This window comes from Streptopelia decaocto (assembly GCF_964273445.1).
Source record: "Streptopelia decaocto genome assembly, chromosome: 1".
In the NCBI taxonomy this organism is placed as follows: domain Eukaryota; kingdom Metazoa; phylum Chordata; class Aves; order Columbiformes; family Columbidae; genus Streptopelia; species Streptopelia decaocto.
In genome coordinates, this window is record NC_138663.1 from 124,167,247 (window position 1) to 124,187,166 (window position 19,920).

The window sequence follows — 19,920 nt, forward strand, 5'->3', positions numbered from 1 at the left end:
TCTCAACCAGAGACTTCAGGAAGCGACTCAGACACAGCACTAACATTGCCCGTGTTTTCAGGGATTTTCTGGAGTTGTGCTGATCTTTATCTACGTATAACCTCCTGAAGAATTAGATTAAACAAGTGCTATGCTTTGAAAAGCTGCTACAGATCCTAAAACATCATAACTTAAAGGCAAATATATCAAGTTAGGTATTGGTATCTCTGCAACCATAAAGGAACTGAGGATGAAACTGGGTTTTTCCTAATGTATCAGAACAAGCATTATCAAAAATTATCTGAGGTACATGGTTTAGTGGTGGACTTGGCAGTGTTAGGGTTACAGTTGGACTCAATGATCTTAAGGGTCTTTTCTAAGCTAAATGATTCTCTGATTCTAAAAGAAGTCCACCTCAGCTGTGTGTGCCTGACCCCTCAGTCTTCAGATTGCAGGGGAAAGTAGAGATTACTTTCCTCCTTGACAGGTAAATACTACTGATATGATCATGTAGTTTTAGTGCAGAAAGTACTTCAAGTACAGAGAGGAAGGCAGAATTACCTAATAAACGGGCAGCAGGCAGTGCAATTTTTACATTCTTGCACTGTCTGCTCTCCCAGAGTTCATTCATTTACCATGAGCTACCATGAATTATATTCTTTGCAAGTTACTCTGAGCTGGACAAATGTGAAATGGGTGTTGCCATGTCCCACTATTTAATTAAGATCGATATTTATCTTCTACATGCCCCATTAATTAGGACAGCAGATGCAGTGTGGACCTCTGAGACCATATCTTTTTAATGAATATTTGAGTGTATGTGGACACAGTGGTTTCTGATTGCCTAGTCCACACTGGTTGGACAGAATCTTTCCTGCAAATTGTCTGTCCGTTGGGGGTGCTGTATCTCTGATCTCCCACAGAAGTCTGTTCAAACAAGCCATTTCAGCAGAAGTTTGTTTTGTGTAAAGTCTGCAGGACTGCTGTATGAATGTCTGATTGTGGCTTTTTTTTATGCCTGCTCCTGAAAAGAAGCTGCACTTCAGACTACTGTTTCATTCAGTCTGAAGAACTCTTTTAAGCCAGAAATATTAAAAACTGCCTCTGGGCTGGAGATTTAAAAGAGTGATTTTTTTCTTTCTTTCACAAGTGATGGATAGCAGTCAAAGAAAAGAAAATTAGAAGGAAAGTTCAAGGATGAAGAAAGAGGAATAGCCAGTTTTAGATTCTATGCGCGCTTTTTCTAAGCTTGTGTAATTCAAAACACTTACATTTTATTAAAAAAAAAAAAAGGCAACTTTATTACTCATTATTGCTTAGGTCCACCGTTTTTTATGCAAAATTCCCATGACTTCAAGAGGATTTCTGAGCGACATCAGTATGCAGTTCTTAACGAGGAGCCAAGTGCTCACACAAGTTAGAAAAACAGTACATACAGAAAAAAAAAAATTGTTTTATTTAAAAAGAGTTACCCCGTGCAATCCCTTTTCAGTGAGGGAGAGAGCAAGATACTGTTGCAGAAGGTACGGGCTGGTGATGAAACCAAGGAATGTTGAGCCAGGAGCTTCCTGATTCCTGATCCCATGAGAGCCGATGACTCACTGGGTAACCTTGGGCAAATCACTTGACCTTCTTTTGTATCCCAGTCATCCCCACTGAAAATTAGGTGAAAGGCACGACCTCGCTGAAAAACATGTGCTTCATCAGAGCTGAGCTTTTCTAAGAAAACAAATTACAATGCCTGCAGCATTTTTAGCATGCTGTGTCACTTTGCATGTGTCCTGCGTTCAAATTCAGGGCAAGAGCTGTACTTTGAGATGCTGTTCAGTTATAGCACTAGAGAACTGTGTGTGTCCATAGATAAGGTTGGGTTTGGTTTTGTTTTTCCCAGAAGAAAGAGCTGCCACAATTTGTGTTTTAGCAAAAGCTGTGTTCGACTTGCTGTACATTAGCGGTGCTGTTTGTTTTTTTTTATTCCTATACTTGAGATACCAGTGGAAAACAAATGAGATTAGAGCAATTTTTGCATGCTGTTGATGAAGAGAACCTCTACAGATAGTCTAGCAACATATTTTTAAAAAATCAGAAATATCCAGGAATATCCATATAGCTTCAGTGCAATGTGCTTCACCACATACCCAACGTAGTTCTGCTGTGCTCCTGATTTACCTGCAGAGCTCTTTGTCTCCTGATATTTAGACAGGGTTTCAGTTTTCGGTGAGTTGTCATAATTGCTTGGGAATACCACCACCTTATTTTAGGAATATACACCCCATTCCTACAAGGTGTAGGACTTCTTTTTGAACCCATTGAGGGTATTAATTCCTGTTGGGCTGTAAAACAGGTGTTGACCTCCAGTAGATGTTGAGGTAGGAAAGCTTGTGCAGTGCAAGGTCCACTGTCAGAAACTCAGACAGTGCAGGCAAAGGGGATCCAGGGACTGGTGAGTGCTGTTGATTTCTCCATTTCTGGCTTCAGGATCTAAACAGACTGAGCCTGTGCCAAAAGCCCCTTGCAGATGATCTTCCAAAATATAACAGGGTCCAAAGACTGCAGGTTGCTTTCGTACTGCTTTCAACAGTTTACTGATGTAGTCTCACCCCAAGGAGAGAAGGCAGGCAGTCAGGAAAGGCTGTCAGTCCATTTCACTGGTTGGTTTTTCTGCCATTTGGGAAGGAACCAATTTACAAGAAGGCTAGCTCCTCTTCACTTGCACGAGGGTGAACCCTGCCTCCTCGCCATCTGTTTCTTTTACCATTTTTTGCATTCCTACAGCATAACTTAACTAAACACCATCCTGCTGGTAAAATTATATTATGTCATTTTCACTCAGCGGGAACTGTCAACACCAGTAAGATGCTTCATTAAGTAGAAGACATCATATGATCTACTAACCCATTCTCAGTCAGTCATCATTTTACACAGCTGCTGGGAGTCTTTTTTTTGTTTTTCCTTTTTTCAATAGCCTGGTTTGAAGTTCATAGCAGTACAAAATTTTGTGGTGCAAAAATTGGCATTGCTTTTTAAAGTCTTCATTATAAGATTTGTGTTTGTTAAGCCTTTGCTTTTGTCCAAAGCTTTCACTGGAATTATACTTACATACAGGATCACTTGAGGGATCACCTGTCATTTTTCCACAGTGGTTCTTATGAAAGGAAGCACCTGACCAGTAAATTCCAGAAACCACCCTAATGTCCTGAGCAATATGTGGCAATATCAGCATGTTCGTGGATGTGAGGGGTGGTGAGAGGAGACTTTTCAAATAGAAAGGCAAGTGTCCCTTCTTTAGTTCTTGGATGCAAAAGGACGAAGGGCACAGGTGTAGAAATACTTTGTTGTTCTCACTTCTGTAGGCAATATTTAAAGATAACAGATCGCTGTTATATTTTGAGTTGTGATTATTTTTAATGAAAGGCAAAAGTAGTTTTAAGAGCCATTGGTAATTTGTCATAAATTTTAATCTGGTTCAAGTCTGCTCAGCCTGCCTTAAAAAAAGGCAAATTTAAGATGGAGAGAGATTTAGGTTGTGATAAGAATTAGGAATTTTTGTTCCCTAAAATTATTTGAAAGTACCATTTGTAGTGTTTGTAAGCATACATACAAAGTTGACTGGCAAATCAGTACAGACAGGTAGAATCCATATATTTAATGCCATGAACAGATATTACTGCCACTAACATCACTAGTAGCTAATTTAGAAGCACAAATACTAACAATCAGAATTGTATATTTTTGAAATTATTGACTACTTACTACTTCTTTCCTTGTCATAGTTTTTAAAATTATTTTTTTTAATTAAAAAAAATAAAAAGAGAGACTTACAGATACTTTGGGAAGCTTCTTCTCAAAAAGCTGAAGTATGCCAACTAAGTGACTAGTTCTTGTCATGCGTTAGGATAGTGGCCTAATTTAATATGACAAGGTAGATATTGTAATGAGGTATGTGCTCAGTTTACCTGATGTGTCATTTAAAGGACAGAAGTTATGCTGCACTCTAATTAAAGGTGAAGCCAGTAGCTTGACACTTTCCAGAAGATGACCCTGTCTCAGTTTCCTGTGCTTTTGCCGAAGTATTTGGGATGAAATGTTCTGTGCTGAATAGTCGCCTGAGAAGCATTTCATTTTATTTATTTACTTTGAACTTTTCCACAGAGACTGTCCAGGCATTTCTGAGAGGGAGGCTAATCTGCAATTATTTTATGGAAAAAAAATTGCAGTCTCTCTGCTCAAAGCAAAGAGCTTGAAAGTCATCTGCAATCTTTCTCATATCTGAAGGATATTTTTTTGTCTATGTGGAGGAGGGAAAAAGAACAACTTGAGTCCACAGCTCAGTAGTTACATTCTCTGCAGAGTCAGCGCGTCTCTCAGAGCAGAGAGGGAAGGGAGTGATACCATCTTTAGGCAGGGAAGCCAGGAGCAAGCTAAAGGACAATATATTCCCTGGTCTGCTCCAAGGGCATTCGCATTGCCCAGCTGTAAGATTTCCGCAGGTTGATGCGGTGTGACCACATGGCTCTGACAGCAAGTAGTCTAAGCTGAGATTGCTTACAAATCGCACTGCAGGAGGAGTGTGGGCTGAAAAACAAGAAGACGAATAAAAGAAAGATGAAGGGGTCTTTCTGAAGCTGGGTCTGATGAAGTTGGTGCAAAGAGGAACTTACACAAAAACTGTATTAGAAGAATGTCACAGATAGCAGAAAAACTCAGAGAGGTCTAAATTGCACACAGATGCATCAGCGTTAACACGGCTTGTGTGTATCCGCACTGTAGTGTACGTATTTTGTTATGTGCTCATGTGGGATGTCTGTCACATAAGATGAACAGAGTTACAAAAGGCGAAATACATTATGCAAGAAAGGCATTCCTACAGAATGTGATGTATCTTAAATGGGTGGAGTGTTGCCGAGTGGTATCAGAAGCTGTCAAGGTTAAGAAACTTCAATTCTGCCCTACAAGACTGAATCCTTCACATCACAGAGTTCTGAGTAGTTTTGAATGATGCAGTAAAATGCTGAGCATTCAAAAAAAATAAGTTCTCAAGTTGGGGGTTTGCACCTAACTGTTATTCATATCCTGCAGTGAACATGCATTGTGTGCCATGTGATGCTATTCAGCCAAACTTTTTGAACAAACCTCCAGCTTTTGTTATTCAGTACCTTGGAAATGAAACTCCTTTTCCAGTGGCAGAACCTCATTACCTTACTTCACAAGCATGCTCCACTGAATTTCTTGCAGTGTTAGTGTATTGGGACATTAAATACAAAAGGGTTCCTCTTGCCGCCTTTAAGCACGCAAGTTGTCTTGGAGAAGGCTGCTATAGTGAGGCTTAAATCAACCAGTATGCTGTTTTCATGCTTGCTGGACTAATTTTTTGCAAATATTTCTGTATAATTGATTAGTAATATATGCATATTCATGTGCACAGATTCAAGTAAAGTACAAGAAACTGGCTGAAACTCCTGCAAAGCAGTTTGTGTGCGGTCCTGATTTAAATGAGGAGCTGCGCTGCATACTCAGGGGTACGTCAACAAAAGCTAGGGGATCAGGGTAAAGCCCTCTCTAGTAAATGTTTGCTTAAGTTGGCAAAACGCTGTGAAACATGCTACAAGGAGTTACTTAATGTCAGCAGAAAATGGTTCTAGTTATTTTACTACTAGGCATGCGTTGAGGTTCATTAACCTGTCAGTTCTGCTCAGAGTTCTCAGACAAGAGGTGTGACCTGGTGCCATTCAGTGCATTAGCACAAATACAAGCTTAGTGATAGCATTGTGTAGAACGGCAGCCAAAAATAACATCATCTTTGCGTTTCCCCGAAGACTTTCATCGGTGTCTAAGACTTTAGCAGAGGCAGAGGTAGTCATTGTTGGCACAGTAGCTGCTGATTCCTTAAACGCTTAGCCCATGACACTTCCACAGAATTTGTTCTATAGGTTGGAAGGCTTGCACTGATTATTTGATTACTCTGTCAGAGAAATGTGTCTGCTTGAAATCATAATCTAACTAGTGAATTATTTTGCTCAGCACCAGCATTTAGCTTAAATAAAACAAAGATGATGTCATCTTTTCAGAGCAAGTATTTATATAGTACTAGATGAGATTGAAACTTGACATGTACCTACTCATACTCATCTGTTTCTCGGTGCAGAATAAAAATAGCTTTATCTGGCCCATATCTGTTAAGCATTGCCAAAGGAAAGTGGCTTTACCTATCACAAAAAAATAAGCCCAAATCTTGCCTATAAAACACACCAGTAATTAGACATGCCTTCAGTATGAAAGTTTAATTCATTATGTTTTTGCAGCAGTGTACCTGTGGTATATCTCTTCAATAGCAATTAGCAACAGTAGTAACAGGGAAAGGAGTATTAACTCTCATCACTGTTCACTGAGGTTTCTTGAGTAATTTCTTACTAGCATCTATAATACTACAGGGCCTTTTATTCAAATAGTGGCTGTAATTGAATGATGTTGGTAAATCTGTGCACATCAGGGAAAGAGAGACAAAAAGATAAATGCCTCCTTCATTCTCCTTCCTACCTCCCCTCCCCTGGGGATTCGATAGCTGCAGAAGACAGAGACTGGCTGTTCTCAGTCATCACTGGTGACAGATCAAGTTCCTCTTATCACTTTTCCTGGAGCTCCATCCTTAGATCAGAAACCCAGTATCACTGGGAGTAAGGCTGCCAGATGATACCTTGGCTTCTCTCTCAGGACAGAAACCCTGATCTTCTGCAGCCTTAACACAGTCTTCTGGTCAAACAGCTGCTTTCCTAATCTCAGATACAGCTCAACAGTGAGAGCTGCCTCCATCTCTTTCCTTGTACCTTGTCCCCCAAAGCAGCTTCAAACAACTTAGTAGCAAGCTTATATAGGGCAAATAGGTAAAACATGCTGATTTTCTTCTTTTTCATCCTGCATTGTAGGTATTGTTATTGTTATTACTATTGTCACGTGTATTACTATGGATATCAAAATACGGTATCCTTCAATCAGTGTCCCTACTTGTGTCACCTTACAGGTAGTCTACAGCAGTTATACCAAACCGTGAAGCCGATGGTACGCAGAAGGCTTTTAGTTATTGTAGAATAATACAACGTGTCTCTCAAGCTGCTATTTGAGGGCATCAGGTTTATTTCTCTGCAGTGGCTTTGATGGGTGGTCTTTGTCCTTATCATTAAGCACTCTTGGTCTTGCCCTGGATGTCTGATTAGTCATCTCCTGGCCTGGGTTGAAGGCTGTGAATGTTAAGTTCAGGCTTGAGCTTCCTGCAGTTTTGGTTCCCATTCAGTCTTCTACATCTTGGATAGTAAGTTGGCTGTGAAATAATCCAGTGTGGGTATGGAAATTAAACATGACGTTTACAGAGGGAACAAAGTCCTGCAATCTGTTATTGTAGCCCAAAAACTAGAGAAGATAGGGATCACTGAACTCTACAGTAAAGGTTGCTGTTGCACTTGTAAGAACTAACCTAGCACTGGACTAAACTCCCTTGGACATTAAGGATTTTTGCAAGTTCCATCATGTTCTGCTTTGTGTGCAGGTTGTTTTGTGTTCTGCAGTATAAATATCCAAAACCATACACATTTGAAAACAAAAAACAGCAAAACTATAACCCTAATCAAAACAATACTAAAAAGCACCCTCCCACAAAACAGGACTTTCTACATTATTTGAAAACATTGTTCAGATTGTTTGATCCTTAAGCAAGGAGTGCCCTTCAAGAATTTACATACTGATTGTTTAGTTGCTCCGCAAGTATTGACAGTTTTGGCCATTTAGAAAGATATTTTAGCACCTTTCAAGACAGTTGCAGATCATCTTTGTGAAGTGTTCATCTTTCTTGCTGCAGATGATTTGGAAAAACAGTAAAAACTAAGTTGTTGACTAATATAAATGAATACAGTTCACTTTATTCTTCACCAGGTTTCAGTTAGCACAGTTCAGTGACATGTCAATGGATGGCATTACTTCCTTGCTATATGTAATGGTGTAAACTGTCACAGCTTTTTTGCCTCCAAGCAGAGATGATACCCTGTTTCAAGTGTCCTGTTTTGGGCTGCTGTTTGAAAATTTTATTTATTTGTTTCATTTCTATAGGTCATTTGCTTGGGCTTTCCCATGATGACTCCAAATTTTGTGAGGAGAACTTTGGCTCCATGGAAGATAAGCGCCTGATGTCCTCCATTCTGACTAGCATTGATTCTTCAAAACCCTGGTCCAAATGCACTTCAGCAACTATAACAGAATTTTTCGATGATGGTCATGGTATGTATTATCACACCTTCTATCAGCTATGTGTTAGTTTTTACTGTGATCTATTTTTTAATAAGAATACATTATAGCAGCTTGTTCATTCCTTGCTTGATCTTCAGGACTATCTTGGAAGTGCTTGCAAAACAAGGCAAAAGTCTAAAAGGCTGGCAGAGTCTGACCCTCCTTTTGCATGGTTCAAATGCAAGAGAAAAGAAAGAGTTGATGTAGTGTGTGTTGGCAATAATTTTGTTTGAAACATTGAGAGGTTTTTTTAAAAGCATGAAATTACTCTTGCCTTCCCAAGTGCCACAGATGTGAGCTCAGAGAGTACTTTAAAGAGGGGATGCAAGGAAATGGCTTTTTCCTTACAGACATTAAAATAGGTGATATGGTCTACTTAGCATTAGAGTGTATGTGTTCTTGTTACCGTTAGTGACATTTATTATGTTTGTAATGCCATTGTATTTATTACATTTATAGTGCCATTTTATTTATTATGTTTGTGTAGAAGTGCTGTAAGCAAGAATTAGGACTTATCTGTGTTGTATATGATAAAAGATTACTCCTACCCCAGGAGCTTATCTTCCAAGTCATGTAACTAATATTTGTTACATAAGTCATTTAGCCTTTGGAGAATAAGTGCAAAACTTTCTTTTTCCAAAAGTAGTAATAAAAAAGCATAGTCTTCACTCTTTAATGAATTTTAAAGTCTTCGTTGTGCTCCCAAAGCAACTGCAGTTCTTAAACAAACCATTCAAATTCCAAAATGCTGAGATAAAAATGACATAATTGAGTGAATGGATTGAGTTGCTATGGTAACTGAAATGCTTATGGATAAAAAGTATGGTATGTCTGCTGAATGTAAAGGTTTTTTTGCTTTTAAATATTTTGTCGGCTAATTTCAGTACTCTCTGAAATATTTTCTCCTCTTTTCCTCTGCTGGAGAATGACTTCATTTTCTCTCTCAATTTTATTAGATCCATTAATCTGCACTGTCCTGTTTTACGGTCCATATTGCCCTGGCATCAACTTAATATTACCAAATTAGTTTCCACATATGAAAAGAACTTTCATGTTTGAGTTTATTTGCTGAGGTACAGTTCAGTGAGGTAAAAAAAAAAAGGGACCTCCCTTACCATCCATGGATGAGCTGTTAGAGAGTGCGAGGAGCTCTGAACTACATTGTCTCTTCTGTTCCTCTCCTGCTGCAGGCGAGTAGAAAGGTTATTCTCATTTTATCCCTATTTTTTGTGACCTGACATCTTCTCTTTACTAAGCATCCAGCTGGCTACTTTCTCCAACAATAAAGAAAGCAAAGAGAGCGTTTCTGCCACCTATCTCACCTTTGGCTTCTTTGTAACTTGCTTAACATTTAGACTTTTATCCATGAGCTGGACCCAGTCTCAAAGTATAATAGAAGTAAGGAGGGGCTGTAACAACCAGTCCTAAAGGTCTAAGAATCTACCTCTGCCAGGGTTTTTTTTCTTTCAGTAAAAGTACGTAGAAGCATCAGGTCCCTCAGAGGTGCATGATGGTCTCCTTGTTCAGCATAAGTGCTGTTTTCCTGTACACAAAGTTTAGTAGTCCTCAAGTGCTGACACTTTCCACAAAGTCTGTGTATTCTTTGCTGTACAGAAAGGACTTAGGATCTGTTGATCTGTTAATGCATGGGTTATGGTACGTTGCCCTGTCTAATACTCATGAGTAAGAGTTATTGATGTGATTAAATAATGCATGGAAAATTTGAACCTCTCATCATAGAGATCCATAGTCCCCTGGGAATTGATTTTGTTACTGATGCTATTGATGTGATTACAAATATACAATGTTTAAGGCCTTCAGAGATCTTTTCTAAGTAACAGTCTTTCTTTTCTGTTGAAGTTTATGATTTTTTAGTTATTTATTTGAAATCAAAGAATTGTCTTAACAGAATATAAACACTATCCGTGAAGTAAAAATGGAACTCAATTAATTAAATTACAGCTTCTTCAAATGATTGTGCTGAAAGGGCACACATGATTTTTAGGAAGGGAACTTCTTTGGGTTTTCTCTTCTTTTAGCCAGTAGATGAATCGATAGCTCCATAATTCCCATTTGTAATGTATGCTGAGAGTACTAGAAACCATGGGATCCTAGTAGAGCATGATGCCGCTTTGGGCTGATAACAAAACAGTGCAAACGTGCCATATTTCTATGTTTTCTTCAGAATAAGTTTGTGTCTGCTTTTTGCGTTGCTCATTTTTTTCCTTACCTGGGGCAGATGTACAGTTGCGTAGTTGCAGTGTGCTCCCCCCCTTTTATTTTAAAGAAGATGCTCCCCTGCAATCTTCCCATCAAGCCTATCTCTGTCAAGTGCTGCTAGGCAGAGGAAAAAATCTTAACCATCCCAGTGTAATTTTGAGCAGTGCCGCAGGCATAACATAGATGAGCAAAGCAGAAAATAGCAGTTGTAATTAAAGAATACGGATATTCATACTCCAGGCTTTCTTCTAGGAAATCTGTGACCAGGTTTGGCACAGATGTTTATGTGGGAAACAGGGAACGAGGAGAGTCTTCTATTCTCTGATAGGCAGCATAAGAAGTTTGCACCTGGCTTTTGGTCTGAACGGGCATAAGTTTATGGATTGTGCTTTGTGACAAAGAGGGCATGGCAGCATTGGTGTGGGGAAATAAATAAAGTGCTTCACCTGCTGCTCCATATAGCTAATCACAAAGAAGTGCGATGTGAAGTCCATAAGTTTGGATCTGTGTACAGTATTCTACTACAAAAGAATAGTCCATGTCTTATAAGGCTTAAAGTAAGTTTCCTATATAGATATAGATGTTCACACCATACTTCTGTAACAGCAACTGCAATTCCTTAGCATCACTTTATCAAATACTGATGTTTTTTAAATTTCGAAAGCGATGTTGGGGAGCAGGCTTATCTTATAAAATGTGAGCTTTTACTATGCAGGTAGCTACTCCTAAACTGGGTATTTAAGTTCCCATCATAGTGCAGAGGGATGTAATCAAAGGCATCAATGGTTTGACTGATCTCATGAGTTGCATTACTGCTGCCGAATTACACCGTAAACTTGTTTGCCTGAGTAGTGAAACATCTGACAGCTGACTGAATTGCAGACACCAGCATTACATACAGTTAAAGTCAGCTAAATAAATCCCAATATAAATGTCTTGTTCAAGGTCAACCAGGAGGTCTGTGGAGGATCAAGGTGCTGATTCCCTGTCTCCTGAGGCCCACTCTGAGAACTGTAAACATCATTGTCATGATATCTCCATTTGTTTTACACTCATGAGATGACCCCAGACAGCAGTTTGACATTTAGGAAGAAAAGACTCACTTAGTGTCCAGAAGACAGTGACATTTATTTGCATCTGCTTTTAGCCAACCTTCTCCTAAGGTACTAATTACTTTTATTGTCATGCCAACCACTAGGCTGTGGTATGATTGCCTGCAATTTATTGTGTTTAGTCAGAGTGCTCAGTGCTCTGTGCAACCTGAAACAAAGGCTATTTCTCTTTTAATTAATTTATATCCTGGTTATCTGCTTCCTGCACAGATCTTATTCTGCCTTTTTTTACCCAAGATATATTGCACATAACACTGAGGAGAGATAAATGAGACAGCTTAATTAACACTGTCATTAGACAACAATGGTGCTGTCTTCCAGGCCACACAGATGTTCTTTGGTATTCAGGGCAAAAAATGGAAATAGCAGTATGTACACACTCTGTATGTTGTGATATAATGTAGTGAACTGAAGCCCTCTCTGCCCTCTCAACCAGGGCACCTGGGGCAAACCATTCTTCGCTTCTCAACTCTGTCTTTTCTGACCATTGCAAGTAGGAGGTTGGACCAGCTGGTGGTGAAAACACCTGCATTTCATTGCAACCTGTCTAAACATAGGTTACCACGGGTACTATCTATAAATGTAAAGTTTTGGTTTGTTTTGGTTTGTTTTCCTGTGGGGAAGCCTTAGGGACCTTTCCTATCTTCACTTTTGAATTTATCACGTAAGATCAGCTGGACCAGCTGGAACACTTGGCTTTATAGACATAATATATGTTTCTTCGAAGCCATATTGGTTAAGGAGAACTTTGGATCTCATTCCTCTGTATTCTGAAGGGGAAAAAATGCTATATTTGCCATGTAAGCCTATGAAACCTGTTTGTTATTCGCATGTGAAAGATACTAAAACAAGCGTTAACTAAAGTGATTGACAAATCAAGTATATGCTAGGATGTGACTTTTTTTTTCTTTTTTCTCTAAATGTATATTTCCAGTTATGTCAGTCTTGGTAGATCTCAGGGATGGGCAGCAGTATCTGTCATGACAAAAGTAGTGTTATTATGATGTTTTAAAATACTAAATAATGGTTGGGAGTTTGATGAACAAGCAGTATATATATAATAGTAGCGTATAACACTAAGTGTTAACATGCTAGTGCCTTCCCATCACTGCCTTCCCTCATCACAAGGTATATGAAGGAGGACTTTGTTTTTTGTTTTAATAGCATATTTTTGACAGCGACTTTTGCCAATGATATCCTTTTCAGAAACCCTGGGAAAAAAACAACCAACCAACCAAACAACTGCTTCCTCACTCTTCACCATGGCTTTCATATTTTACACTATAACAGGCTTTGAATGATTTTAGTTATCTTTATCTCATGGCACTCAGCTCATCAGTTAGCATTGGCACACCTTGATTAAAGATAAGGCTAGGGTAAATCAGGGTTGGCAAAGGACAAATGGAACAAGATTAACAAGGCAAAAAGTTTTTTAGTAGTAAACGGTGATACAGAAAAAATTCTTGGCTGATTTGGCTAATTGGCCTTAGTCTCTAGAGGAAGGAAAGAACAGTTGCACCAGGTGTGTGCTCTAGAGGAAAAACACAAGCCATTGAGAGATGGGGTATTTGGTTTGTTTAAATTCATTGCTGTCACTTGAAAGTCTCTCATTTTTGTGTAAATAGTGAGGATTTTTTGGATAGCCTTTTTTTCACTCATGATCCAGCTGAAGAACATCCATGTAGGTTCCAAAGTGAGGTAAATTGTGGTAAGTTATTTTGGCCAAGGATAAGTGAAGCTTGCCCAGACCACATATCCTTTTCATGAAGTGTAAAAGAGCTTACACTGAATAAATCTCAACAAGTTTTTCAATAGTAAAAAAAAAAAAAATCTATCAGTAGATCTTCTAGAAGCTAAATGCGAATTCTCATTTTTAGAGTGTGCCAGACAAATCTTCTTTCTGTTATTCATGTAGTTTTGTATGAAATGGATAGCCCTCTTTAAACTAATTGCAGAAGCAACCAAGTATCATTACTTACAAGGAAAGCCCAGTCCAGAGTTACCGCCAACATTAGTTTTGATATGCGGCTTACATTTTTCCTTTGATCTGTTGGGGTTTTCTTTTTTTTAAAAAAGTACCTCATTGGCTACAAGTCTGGCTTTTGTGATTTTTCTGTCATCCCTTTAGAAGCTTTATGATTTCTGATTCTGTCTCAAAATTCACATATTTTGCCATGAGTCTTGGCCCTTATATCATAAATGGATAATTAGAGTGGCATGTATGCAGAGTCAATTCAGATAAAGGAAACGAGGAGGAAAGGCCAAAGGGACCTGAGTAAAACTCATTTACACTCTTGGACTGGACATTGCTCGACACCTGGCGTGCTGCTTGGTGAGAACACAGTTTCAATAGTACGACCTTGTCCAAAACCTGATGACCCCTCAGAGACCCTTTCCGTTCACGTCAGCATCCTTTGAATGAAGTTCACTGCCATCATCGCTCTGCTTAACTTGAATGACAGATTTGCACCACTGCAGAGAAAACTAGGAAATGAGTAATAGCAGGTTGGTTTGCTCTTTTAGGTAACTGTTTACTGGACCAACCACGAAAGCAGATCCTGGGCCCCGAGGAGCTTCCAGGACAAACCTACGATGCCATTCGGCAGTGCAAACTGGCGTTTGGACCCGAGTACACCGTGTGTCCCGGCATGGATGTGTGCTCTCGCCTCTGGTGTGCAGTTGTTCGCCAAGGTCAGATGGTTTGTCTGACTAAGAAGCTGCCTGCTGTGGAGGGAACACCATGTGGAAAAGGGAGGATCTGCCTCCAGGGAAAATGTGTTGACAAAACCAAGAAGAAATACTACTCAGTAAGTTACCAGCTGTGACCCTAGGGAATTCTAGAAGGCATGATCGTCAACAGTGCTGACTTTTGTGGGAGTGAAAGGGACTTTATGGAAGTCAGATTGAAAGCTGCCTTATTTTTATTATGTAATTGAAGTGTTACTGGTGAGGGATATAGGAAAAACACTGCTGAGTTTCAGGAAGTGTGTTTTCTTCTTGAAGTATGAAAGCCTTCATTCCTGGAAAACTAAGAGCATCCCTTCAGAGTAGTGGATTTGCCCGTTCAGTAAATCAGGTCTCAGGACATAAGGAAAGATTGTCAAGGACCTATTCTTACCTTCCTGACTTCATGGCAATGGATTGTGAGGCAAAATTAAATCTGTAATTATAATTTGCAGCCCCCATCTGAAAGGCCTCAGGGCCCTAACTCTAGTGAAAAGAAAGGTGGATGGAGTTCATCCAGAATATAATTTCTGGAGCAGAAAAGTTTGTACTTCCAGTGACAGAGTCCTCTCTGCCAACTTTATACATCTGAAGGGTCTTCAGGCTCATGACAACTGTCAGCTGCACGGTTCAGATACTTCTGAATTTACTGGGTAGACAGTAGTACTGCCCCTCCTGTTATACCCACGGAAGTATAGAATCATAGAATAGTTTAGGTTGGAAGGGACCTTGCATGGATTTTTAGAGCTTTGAAAAGATATTTTCAAACTATGAAACTCATTCAAATCAAGCTACAGCCCTTATAACACCATTTTAAATGGAATTATATACTTCTATGTGCTGTTGCAATACTCCTTCTAGGTAGCCAGTTTAGCAGTTGCAAACTATATCTGACCACTCCATCTCTTGCCAGCAACTCAGAACAATACCTACACATCACAATAATTGCACTTAATTAATCATAGATTAACCTTATGAACATATTCTGGGAGCCAGATCCCCTGGATCTAGTTTAAGAGGGACATTGGTGGGAATAGCAAAAATAAGATAGCAGCACATGAGACTGTGGGCACTATTTCTGGTGCATGGCGTGTTCCATGAAGCAGGCTGAAGGCAGGCCTGGTGTTGCATTTGCATGCCCAGTGCCAAATAAAACGTCGTCAAGGTACAGATAAAAGACAGAAATTAACTGTGCCGGGAGGGAGAAAGAAGACTCCAAAGGCCTTTTACCCCTGATTAAAATGACCAAGGAGATGCCTTCAGCTGAGGAATATATATTAGCAGTGTCTTTGAGATGTAGCACCTTTATTCACACGTGGGTGATGTCCTTACCTCCCACCATTCCATATATTTCAGGCTTCAAGCCACGGTAACTGGGGGTCCTGGGGACCTTGGGGCCAGTGTTCCCGTACATGTGGTGGAGGAGTTCAGTTTGCGTATCGTCACTGCAACAACCCGGCTCCCAGGAACAACGGCCGGTACTGCACGGGCAAGAGGGCCATCTACCGCTCCTGCAACGTCGTGCCCTGCCCTGCCAACGGTGAGTGCCTGCGTGCCAAAGGGGCTCTGTGCTCCAGCCTCTGTGTTCACACATAGCAAATACTGAACATCAGCTTCGGAAGGAAGCAGCAAAGGTCCATTGTAGTTTCTCCAAAATGTATTTGCCAAGGCAAGACATTTGTCATTAATACAATACCATAGTTCTTCCCCCATCCCCAGCGTGGTGCCATACAGAAAGGACACTTGAATGAAAAGCAGTTTCAGTCCTGGAAAATGAACCATAATGCAGACTTTAGTCTTTTAATGGTTATTATGTCATGAGAAGATTGCCAAGCTAAAACAGTCGAAGGATTTGAAGGCCGGTTCTAAGTAAAGAGATACAGCAATGTAACTTTAAAATTACTTTAAAAAGAAATTGGAATAATATATGAGCATAATGATATTTGCAGCATGGTCTGAAATAGTCACTAATGATGTGAATAATTCTACAGCTAAATCTTTTCGGCAAGAGCAGTGTGAAGCAAGGAATGGCTATCAGTCTGATGCAAAGGGTGTCAAGACTTTTGTTGAATGGGTCCCCAAGTATGCTGGAGTACTTCCCGGAGATGTCTGCAAGCTCACCTGCCGAGCCAAAGGAACTGGCTATTATGTGGTATTTTCTCAGAAGGTAACGGCATCTCCAATTGTGATTTCATGCTCCAGTTTAGAAGTTACCTGTGTCTTAAAGAGCTTTCCCTACGATGAGGGAAAAGAAGTTAATCGTATGATTCAAAAATTTAGCTGTGTAATTAGATTTAATGGTTTGATCCACTGGGTATACATTAGGATCAGCATTGGCCTCTGAAATTAGTTAAGTTTTTTCCACATCTCATTAAGTGGATTCATGAAACATATGGGCCTCTCAGTGCGCTCTGCGCTAGTTTGTTTTCAGTAGTGGATAAAGCGTTTCTGCCTGGAGAGTCATCTGTCATTTGGGGTTTTCTGGAGGAGAGAGTACTATGAGTAAAATAATAAGTTTTACCCTGAACTACATTGAATCCAGAGTAACTCTTATGGTACAAATTAATACAGAATAATTAGCCAATTAGTATAGATGTGACTTGTGGTCAATTTATCAGATGCAATTCGAACCGAAAGGTCTGCCATGCAAATATTTGCAGTTTTCTGCCTCTAAATGTTAAGAAGATAATATTTAGATAGCTCAAATACAAGGCTATCTTTAACTACTGATGTTTTCTTAATAACCTGTGAGATCATCATTAAAGCCAGGGTCATTTTAATGTCTTATGGTGGAGTTATCTATCATTGCTTTCAGCCCTTTGCTAAGTTTCATCTACTTTTGTGCTGGGAATGGGAGAGAAACTCAGTCTGGGCTGACAGGGTAGGCACCCACTTCTGAGTAGGTGACATAAATAAGTAACTGGGTTTTTCTGATCAGATTCACAAAAGCAACTTTTATCCACAGTAGCTTTAATTAACAGTAATTTGATTGCCTAGGTAACTGATGGTACTGAATGTCGACCGTACAGTAATTCAGTCTGCGTCCGGGGAAAATGCATCCGAACTGGTTGTGATGGCATCATCGGTTCAAAGCTCCAGTACGACAAGTGCGGGGTGTGCGGAGGAGACAATTCCAGCTGTACAAAAGTCATGGGAACCTTTACCAAAAAGAGGTATTGGTCTTGAGTATTAGTAAATACATCTCGTTGTGCAGATAGTAACTCTGTTATGTTCTTGCTTGCTTTCTGTCGCTGAATGCTTCAGCAAAAAAGTACGTTGCCTGTGCTTTATTGCGCTTTGCAGATGTTTACAGCTAGCCTCTTAACAATACCCTGAAACTGGCAAATAATCAACTGGCAAAACACTCTACCCAGCCCATTTCTGACACCAAGAGCCAGTGATACATGTGAAGACCGAGTAAGAGGAAGTTTGCCTAGAATTAGGCATAGCATCTTGCACTACTTGCTGATCTTTCTGTTCAGATGGCCTGTGGTTTTCAGAGGAGAGGAAAGGGAAGAGAGGAGTGAATCAGAAGGTTGTTGGGGTCAGAATAATCTGGGTGTATCCGAAACTCTGCATTTCCCATATGATACTGTGTTGGCAAGTACACGCTAAGAACGTGTTTCATCTCATCTGATTTTCAATGGCAATGAGGAAATCCCACCTGATCTAGTGACATGGATTCCTTGTGTAGTTAGTGGAGAGAAGTGGACAGCATTAGAGCACAGCTGTAAAATTCTTCCTTAATAGCTGAGAGGGATTATAACCTAAAAATACCTTTCCACACTGCTGAGTATATATGGAGTTTAGATGACTAGATGAGATGTCAGAAGTAAACATAGGCTAAAACATGGTATTTGCTATATCCCTTCATGTCCATTGGCATAATATTGGTCTCCAGATGGATTTTTTTTAAAGCCAAAATATTTATAGCAGTTATCCATAAGACATTATTCTGTTCAGAGTTCTGCTTTTAACTATAATAAAATGTAATACAAGCAAAATAGAAGGAACTGCCCCCATGGTTTTCCCTGATCACACTGTGGGCAGCAGTAAGCTTTGTACTGAGATAGCATTGTCAAGTAAGTCTGCCTTCTGTCTCAACTCGTTTCCCTCCCTCTTCAAGTCTTAAGATTCATAGAAAAATTAAGATTTTTAATTATCATTTATATAGATTCCAAGGTCTCAAAGGACTGCTGTACTGACCTACTCTTATAAACTTTCAGTTGACAATTTCTACTCAATATGTGTGACTGCATTAGTGTACCATCTTTTAAATTGTGCATAAACTTGATTTTGGTTTATGTCTTCCATATTCTTACACAGCACATTGAAAGCTACTAGAAGTTGAAATCTGACTCCTGAAATGAACTTTAGTTTCTATACATTTTGACATACTGATTAATATCAGTGAAAAATGGCTTTGAGAATGAATTTATTCTAAAAATAAACGTAACTAATCTTCTTCCTGGTAAACCACCTAGGGATGACAAAACACCTCTGCCAAAAAGAATTACTTTCCATCCAAATTATTAACTACATAAATCAAATCTTTTCCAATTTGTAAATATTGAAATATCTGGGATGTCTAAATGAAGAGGACAGTGTGAGATATAGTTCATGTGATTCAGAAATGGACCTTGTGCTGGAATCCAGGCTCCAGCAAAAAAGTTAAAGGCACCCCATGAATGTCACTAAGGCCAGATCTGTAGCATAGATATACTTGGAAATGGAAAGATCCTATTATAATTATTCCTATGAAGATACCGTCTTACTCTTCAAATCATGCCTTTAACTGAAATGAGACTGGTCAGAGAGTAAAATATTCATTCAACCTCAATGCATTCAAAAAGTTGCCCCATTTAGAAAGTAAACCTGTAAGTGACAAGTATGTTGTAACTCAATTTTGATTGAATTTTGGAGTGACAAGGTTTTATTTTCTACTGGAAATATTGTTTGAGATAATTCCCTTATGCAAGTAATTGATTTTAAAATAAACCTTTCATTAAAATAATGAAATCTTAATTGTCTGTAAACTGTTGTTACATATGAAAGGGCAGTGGCTACAGTAAAATTATCTTTCCTCCACTGAAAAATAGCAGCTCCTGCATTGCTGTCTATCATAAACCAAATGGTAGCAATCTGTACCTTAAATGTACAGGGAAGCTATTAAATGTACAAGGGAAAACTAGTATTTTCCATTGCAGACAATTGCTATAATAACATTTGTTTGTACTTTTTTCTTTTAAAGCTGTCAAAACATAATATTCTGGAAAACTTGCTTCCTAAGAACTGTTTTTAAAGGTTGTAAAGCCAAATCGTCAGAAATTGGGAAAGAGGAGAATTAATGCTGCACGTGCTTCTTTGGGCAGATGACTTGAATTCTCCAGCATTGCTTTTAGTTTTTGAACAAATGATTTTGTAGCTTTAATAACATGTTTTAACAGAGTTATTTTGGCAAGTGTTATGTAAAAATATTTATGCAGTGCTGTAGAGCAGAGTCCCTCCAGCCTGTTTTTCGCACCATATTCCTTCAGCTTTGTGGAGGTGCTAAATCAATAGAGTTTTAGTTGTTGTCCCATAACAGGGGAATAGCACAAGAGTTTAATCT

General features: G+C 39.2%; 1 protein-coding gene across 1 annotated transcript in view; it reads left to right on the top strand.

The window, feature by feature from the left end:
* Positions 1 to 19,920, top strand: part of ADAMTS5 (ADAM metallopeptidase with thrombospondin type 1 motif 5) — a 45,321-nt gene that overhangs the window by 20,193 nt on the left and 5,208 nt on the right. Inside the window, exons 4-8 of the mRNA XM_082074485.1 lie at positions 8,077 to 8,244; positions 14,109 to 14,392; positions 15,666 to 15,849; positions 16,301 to 16,476; positions 17,307 to 17,482. Coding sequence (XP_081930611.1) covers positions 8,077 to 8,244; positions 14,109 to 14,392; positions 15,666 to 15,849; positions 16,301 to 16,476; positions 17,307 to 17,482 — 988 coding nt within the window. The remainder of the gene's footprint in view (positions 1 to 8,076; positions 8,245 to 14,108; positions 14,393 to 15,665; positions 15,850 to 16,300; positions 16,477 to 17,306; positions 17,483 to 19,920) is intronic.